Source organism: Pygoscelis adeliae, unplaced genomic scaffold (assembly GCF_000699105.1).
Source record: "Pygoscelis adeliae isolate BGI_AS28 unplaced genomic scaffold, ASM69910v1 Scaffold1378, whole genome shotgun sequence".
NCBI lineage: Eukaryota > Metazoa > Chordata > Aves > Sphenisciformes > Spheniscidae > Pygoscelis > Pygoscelis adeliae.
The window spans coordinates 8,259-15,489 of NW_008825278.1; the positions used below are offsets into that span (position 1 = coordinate 8,259).

Below are 7,231 nucleotides of genomic sequence, written 5' to 3' on the forward strand. Positions count from 1 at the left end.
CTATAAATTAAAAGCTGGGTTGCAGCAGTCATCAGAGCCAGACGGTTTGGGGCCTGACGTGGGATGGAGAGGAGGATTTGCTCGGGATGGACCTCGGCAGTGCAGTTCCCCCTGCGCCAGCCAAGTCCGCCAGCCTCGGCGCGAGGCAGCACCCCTGAGCTCCCGGGGTCCATGGGCGCCGTCTGGCCGTGGATGGGTGGGTTATCCCCTTCTGCAGGGTGGTTTTTCCCTTCCAAGCCACCCACATTTCTGGTTTGGCTGTTCCCATCTCCCTGCTGCTCTGAGCTCCGGTGTGGGATGGCGTGGAAGCGACTGCTTGTGCCGGCGGGTTGCAGGAGGGTCTGTACCTGGGCTGGGCTTTGCAGAGCAGAGACCCCCGAGCCATGCGGCTGAGCGGGGACCTCTATCCCACGGCTGTACCCCTTCTGCACGGACCATCTGAAGCGTTATTGCCTGCCCCATGTCATGTATGACTGTGCCAGCCTGTGGTCCTGAGCACCCTGCGGTCAGGATGCGTCCTAAAGCGGCTGTGAGGTCCCCTCTTCTTGCCCAGCGCATTGGAGTCACAACCAGATGCAGTTCTCGGGTTTTGGGTAGGACTTGCAGCAGCTTGAAGAAGCAGGTGCCTCTCCGAGATGCCTCCAGCCTGCGCTCGATCAATGGAGAAGCTGTACCGTGCCTTCCTCGATGCCGGGACAGCTGCAACTGCCCTGGGCAGGGTGGCAGGCAGCCGGCCCCCCTCCCCATCCCCAGGTCACCCCTCGGCACAGCTCTTGCTTCACCCCGCATTTCCCATCCGAGGGTCCTCCCTGGTTGCGACCATGTCCTCCGAGGGAGAGGCGAGGGTCCGGCTGGAGGTGGGCACCACTGTGCCCGCTCCCCGGGAGGAGGGAGCGTGCATCGCTCACCATCCCCACCGCAGCCTGCCCCGGCCCCTAGATCATCCCCGCCAGGTAGGGCGGGAGGAAGAGCCCCACGGTGCCCAGCAGGCAGACGATGATGAACATCCAGAGGAAGATGCGGTCGATCACCATGGCCACGTACTTCCAGTCCTCCTTCACCTGCCGAGCAGAGAGGGGCCGTGAGTGCGGGCAGAGGATGCAGCCCCCCGTTTGTGAGAACCCCTTGGAGTTAGGGGACCACCCGGGGCTTCCTCTGCCTCTGCCGTTTGCCTCAGGGCGAGGAGATACCCCGTGTCTCGGGAAATCCCTGGAGCAGCAGGGCTGGGGGATGGACCTCTCCAGGGAGGCTACTTGGGGCAGAGCTAATCCCACCCAGGGTTTTCTGAAACCAACTGGCTAAAAGTAGGGGTGCAGCCCCTGAGCCGGGTCCCAGCAGGGCAGGCTGGGCCATCGCTGCTCTCCGAGGGCAGGACAGAACGGGCAGGAGAGGGACCTCCAACATCCCCGCAGCCGTCAGGGACGGGAGCTGGAGGAACCCTCAACTGAACCCATGGACCGGGCACCTCCCAGGAGGTAGTCATTGATTTTCTCCCTGGCTTTGGGTCCTCAGCAGCCAGGAAACAGGCCGGGGGTGCCAGCACGGACCCCTCCGTGGAGGTACAAGTGAGGGACCCCCCTCCTCACCCCCCAGCCCTCGGGGGCACCCACTCACCGAGAAATCGGCATCCTCAGCTCGCAGGTGGTCCGCGATGTACTGCACCCCTTCCAAGGCCTTCAGGATGCTGGGGGACAGCATCAGCCCCGGGTCCGAGCCCACCTCCTCCTCCTCCCCCTTGGGGGGCACTCGGGGGGCTGAGCCCCCCGACGTCTTCCCAGCTTGGCGCCCGCAGTCATAGCGGCACTGGGCGCCCTGGCCACGGGAGCCTGCCTGGGATATGCGGCTGGGGTATGTCTTCTCTTCCTCCTCCTCTTCTTCCTCCTCCTCCTCTTCCTCCTCCTCCTCCTCCTCCTCCTCCCACTTGCCATCCACATCGGTCTCCAGCCAGCACCGGGAGGTGCTGAGCCTCGTCCCCGGGAGGTCGTACTGCCCCGCGCTCCCCTCGGGGGGAGGCAGCGCCGGAGGTCGCTTCATGAAGAGCCAGCGAGGGATGAAGTCCAAGAAGAAGCTACGCACCCAGTGAGGCATCGTGTGGGTGCTGGGTGAGCGGTGGTGGACGTTGAGGACGAACACGGTGATGATGATGGAGAGCGTGACGAAGATCATAGTGAAGAGGAGGTACTCACCGATGAGAGGGATGACCAGCGAGGTAGATGGGATGATTTCCGTGATGAGCAGCAGGAAGACAGTGAGGGAAAGCAGGACGGAGATGCAGAGGGTGATCTTCTCCCCGCAGTCGGAGGGCAGGTAGAAGACCAGCACAGTCAGGCAGGAGATAAGCAGGCAGGGTATGATGAGATTGATGGTGTAGAAGAGCGGGAGGCGACGGATGATGAAGCAGAAGGTGATGTCGGGGTAGATTTCGGTGCAGCAGTCATACTTCTTGGAGTTATAGGTGCCGATGGCCTTTATGATGGCCCACTCGCCGCTCTCCCAGTAATCCTTGAGATCCACGTGGTGATCCATGTTCTCCAGGTCGATCTTGGCCTTGTCGTAGGTCCAGGAGCCGAATTTCATCTTGCAGTTCTGCTGGTCGAAGGGGAAGAAGGTGACGTCGATGCTGCATGAGCTCTTGTAGATGGCGGGTGGCACCCACTTCACCTTCCCGTTGGAGAAGAGGTGGGCCTTCGTCATGTGGGTCACAGCGAACTCCCCGTCAGCACTGCAAGGGTGGAGAGGTGGAAGGTCAGAGGAGGATGAAGGGTTTCCCCCAAGAAATAGGGCCAGGAGCTCCCTCAGCTCTCAGGGCTGGTATAAGCCTTGACCTCAAATCAAGGAGCTGTGGCCCCATCGTGCATCTCTGCGGGGTTCACCCTCCTGGGCATCATCCAGAGCATGGAGATGGGTGGGAGTGTGAGCACCGGACATGGGGAGAGGGATGCAGACTGATTTACATCCTTACCAGTGGGGTGGGATGGAGAGGAGGAGGCCCGTGGGGGCTGGCAGTGCCAGGGAGCTGCTGGGAGGGGATGGGATGGGATGGCATGGGATGAGATGATGGGGTGGGATGGGATGGGATGGGATGGGATGATGGATCTGGCCCAAGGGGTGCCCCATCTTGGCAGCTCCACTCACTTGTTGTAGAGCACGATGTCGGGGATCCAGATCATCTCAGAGGGCACACGGATGGAGGTGACGTTGTCAAAGTCAGCCGGGTCCCAGCGCAGCTTGTAGTCGCTCCACTCCTGGAGGGAGACACGGAGAGGAGGGCGCCAGGTGGCCCTCAGTCTGGTGGGACCGAGCTGCCCAATGCCACCTTCCTCCTCCTCTTCTGGTAGCATCTCTCCGAGGAACAGCACCGTGGAGGTGCCACCAAGCCCCCCCCTGGGCAGGGGCTTTCTGCCCCAAATGCTGTGCCCTCCTTGGCACGCTCCTGCCCTTGCCCCAGAGAGGGAACAGGCTCCTACCTGCTTCAGCCAGACGTTCGTGGTCATCATTTGGTTCTTCTCATCCTGCGGTGGGAAAGAGGGAGAGATGAGAGGAGACAGGCCGAGAGAGCCCAGGGGCTTGTCCCGTCAACGCATCGGCCCCCAAATTACTGCTTTCACTTTCTGCCCTCTGCCTCTGGGGTTCAGCTCCTGGGAGCAGCTGGTACCGGTACAAGTCCAAGGAGGGGCTGTGTTTCCCCGCGATATCTGCTCACTAGATGGCAGCAAGAAATAGCATTTTGCAGCGTACAGCTCTGAGCCGCTCGGATGGATGGACAAATGTACCGTCCCGTGGATAGGTGGATGGGAGGATGGCTAGACGGACAGACGGACTGATGGATTGATGGATAGGCTGATAGATGGACGGGTGGGTAGGTGGGTGCGCATGGGAGGAATGAGCAAGGGATGGATGGACAGGCAAACCCAGAGGTGCCTCGGGGCAGGTAGATGGCGGATAAGGACGTGGCAGGGATGGAGAGCTGCAGTTTTCCTTGATGCTCTCCTGCTGTCAGGGGAAGGGAGGGTTTGGGATGGAGGGGGGGGGGTGCAGACCCCCCTGCTCGTTGGAGGCCTGGGGGAGACAGAGCGGGTCATTTGTCACCCGCGGGCGATGGCCAGGAGGTTGCTGGTGCCCGAACCCAACCTCGCGCCAGTGTCCCAGGCCCTGGTCTGGCAGACCGGTAGGACCAACGGGTGAAAAGACAGACACCATGCAGGACTGGGGTCTCCACCGGCGGGCTACGCACCACGTCGATCAGCTGCGCGATGGAGAGCCCGAACTTCACGATGACCACGTCGGAGGTGTTGGGCACCGGCCGTGACCAGCGGTTGTAGCCGGTGAAGAGGTGCTTGAAGAGGCGCTCCTCGGCATGGCTGCCCAGCTGCTCCTGCAGGCAGGCGGCTGCGGGGAGATGAGGGTGGGGATGGGGACGGGGATGGGGCGGAGGAGAGCTTGCTGACTTGCGTTTCGGTGCTGGGTGGGGATTCAGGATGTCCCGGTCCTTTGCCCGGCTTTGCCTCCCATTCCAAGCAAGCCCCCTCTCTGCCGCAGCAGGCAGGGATGCTAAACCTCACCTTGGGATGGGGAGAGGGAAATTAGCCCCCTCAAGGCTGCCCCGTGCTCCTCCCGGGGAGCAGAGAGCGGTGCAAGGTCAACCTTGCAATGCTGGCTGAGAAAAACCCCACTTTTGGGTGGCTGAGGTCCCTCTCCCAGTCCCCTCCAGCTGCTCTTACTGGTGCTAACTGGTTCAGCTTTGCAAGGTGGAGGCTGACCCAGTCCTTGGGAGAGCTGCAGCCTGCCCAGAGACCATGCCTCAGGCTGGGCTGGAGACAGGGCTGAGAAGGAGGGCAACGCTCTTTGATCTGCCTAGAAATTGTTGGCATTGGTTTTCGGTGCTGTCACAGCTTGCGGTGCATCGCTCGGCCGTCCTTGCTCGCTGCAGAGCCCCATAAATTTCCACCAGCAAGCCGAGGGAGGCCGAGGGAGGGAGGGAGGGCTTTGCACAGTGATGTGCAACCAAAGAGACGTTGTACGGGTGGCTCTGCCCTGAAGAAGGATGGGTGTACGGCCCCACAGCATCTCCCATGTCCCGTGTAAGCTCTCACCCCCCGGGCAGGCAAGCCCAGCAAGGGGCCCCGGTTGTTGTACTTTGGCCAGGGACGATATTCTGAGCAGCCTCGAGGGTCTTAGAGGTGTTGGGGAGGGCTGGTCCCCAGTGAAGGGACAAGCAAGATGCCCTGCTCCTGGGAGGTCTTGCGTCGATGGGGGGGTGGAAGCAAAATCCTTTTTTTTTCCTGTCCCTCCAACATTTCTAGCCTGCACAGGATGGATCTGGGGTCCCAGAGGTGCATCCCCTGTGGGGGATGACCCAGAGCAGACCGCCCCCACCCAAGTGTCTGGGTGGTGTCAAGCTGCTCTGCAAAGACACAAACCCCGTCCTAGCACGGCGCGTGGTGGAGGACATGATGCCAGCCTGGAGACTGGGGGGGGCTGAGAGACTGCATGGGGGTAAACTGGGAGAGAAATGGTTTTCCATGTGCACGCTCCACAGCCCCCTCAGCTTTCCCTCCCCACTCCCCAAATTTACCCCCCCCCCCAGGGTCCCAATGGGTGACACCCGTGGGAAGGCAAGGCTCAAGTGAAGGAAATTCAGGTACCCCAGGGAAAGCCAGAGCTGCCCTTACCCGTCTGGAAGGTGACGAAGCACCACGCGACGAGAGGGACGATGCCATGGGACAGCCGCCCCATCCTCCTTGTACTAGCGTCCCCCGTGGACCCACTCCCTGGATCAGTTTGCAAAGCCCCCCAGGAGGGACCAGGGGGAGCGATGAGCTGAGATGGTGGTGGGAGAGGAGGCTCAGCAGGGAAAGCCACCATAGGGGACCTCTGACGGGGTGTCCTGCGTGTCCCCACCATTAGCAAGCGCTGGAGGAGCCATGGATGGAGCTGGACATGGGCTGGGAGAGCCTCAGCAGGGACACAGACAGGCCAGGGTGGGTGCGTGGTCTGGGATGCTCTGCCGAGCTGCCTGCCCCAAATTTCATTCCTGGAAAGACAGCAGAGAGCGGGCACTGTCACCGCGATGCCACCGCGGCGCGGGTCCGGGAGGTGACGGTCCCGCTGTGGTCGCCTCAAAGCCGCTCCCAGCCGCGGAGCGGGGCTTGGAGCTGATCCGAGCTGCCACCATGGCAGAGTCAGGGGAAAATGTCCCCAAAGCATCTGCTCCCCGTCTCACGAGTGCTCCTCAGGCAGGCAGGGCGCGAATCTGGGCAGCGTCGGTCGCAGCCGGGCGGCCGGACCCCGTGAGTTAAAGCGATGGGGAGCCCAGGTCTGCCCCCGGGTGATTTAATAGCAGAGATGGAGCCCGGTGCTCCAAACATTACTGGGGTGACCGGAAAATAACTGGTTTCAACCATCCTTCTGCCCTCCCCGACTTGAAGCTGCCTCGTGCCCTGAGAGTGAGGGAGGGGGAAGCATCTCAGCTGCTCCAAGAGACTGCGCTGCCCCGAACGGGCTCCTGGGGCTGGTTTCTCCAGGAGCGCTCACTTCTGAGAAGAGGAATCATCCTTTCACCACCCACCCTCGTCCATGCGTCTATCCACGCATCCATGAATCTGTTCGTTCACCCATCCATGCACGCATCCATTGATCCTTGCACCCGTCCACCCTCCCACGGATGTGTTTGCTTCCCCTCCCCAGCAAAGCGAATCTCTGCAAGGGGAGAAACCACTTGCTCTGCAGAGGCTCCAAAATCTGCTCCTGCTTACAAGGTGACTCCTCCGCACCTGACCCGTGCCCCCATCAGCAGTCTCCCCTCTCCGGGAGGCAGTTGCTTTCATCCCCGAAGAGAAAGAGGTTCCCAGCCCAGCACTGATGTTGCTAAACAAGAAGCTCCTTTGGCTTAAAGTCCTCCCTGGCCCGGTAAAACCACGAAGCCCTCCTGAACTCATCATCATCTTCTGCGCAGTTTTCAACTGATTAATACGCGGATGGCGGAGGGGGTGGGAAACGGGAGGAGAAACACCGGCCACTGCGCCGAGCTGAAGAGAAAATTATGGATGTGCCTCTCCTGGCTGAGATATCTAAATATACCGGAGAGTACGGGGTGGGCTGGGGGAGCTGCTCCCGCTCCGAGCTGGGTTATAGGGTCACACGAGTGGGGATGTCGTGCGTTCCCCAAAGCTCTGATAGATATTGAAGAGGGGAAGGAGGTGCCCTGGGTGATGCAAAGCTGTGCTGGAAA

General features: G+C 61.3%; 1 protein-coding gene across 1 annotated transcript; it reads right to left on the bottom strand.

The window, feature by feature from the left end:
- Positions 1-935: 935 nt before the first annotated feature.
- CHRNA2 (cholinergic receptor, nicotinic, alpha 2 (neuronal)) lies at positions 936-3,260 on the bottom strand. Its single transcript, XM_009329861.1, has 3 exons — positions 3,136-3,260; positions 1,615-2,722; positions 936-1,061 (listed from the first exon to the last, which is right to left on the bottom strand). Exons 1-3 carry the CDS (start codon positions 3,168-3,170, stop codon positions 936-938), a joined length of 1,269 nt encoding a protein of 422 aa, XP_009328136.1. The 5' UTR covers positions 3,171-3,260.
- Between the last annotated feature and the right edge of the window lie 3,971 nt (positions 3,261-7,231).

Excerpts from the sequence above, each read along its gene's own strand:
- CHRNA2 (XM_009329861.1), bottom strand. The coding sequence starts at position 3,170 with ATGATCTGGATCCCCGACATCGTGCTCTACAACAA. Across the intron at positions 2,723-3,135 it reads GACATCGTGCTCTACAACAA|TGCTGACGGGGAGTTCGCTG; the intron begins GTGAGTGGAGCT and ends CCACCCTTGCAG. Across the intron at positions 1,062-1,614 it reads CTGAGGATGCCGATTTCTCG|GTGAAGGAGGACTGGAAGTA; the intron begins GTGAGTGGGTGC and ends TCTGCTCGGCAG.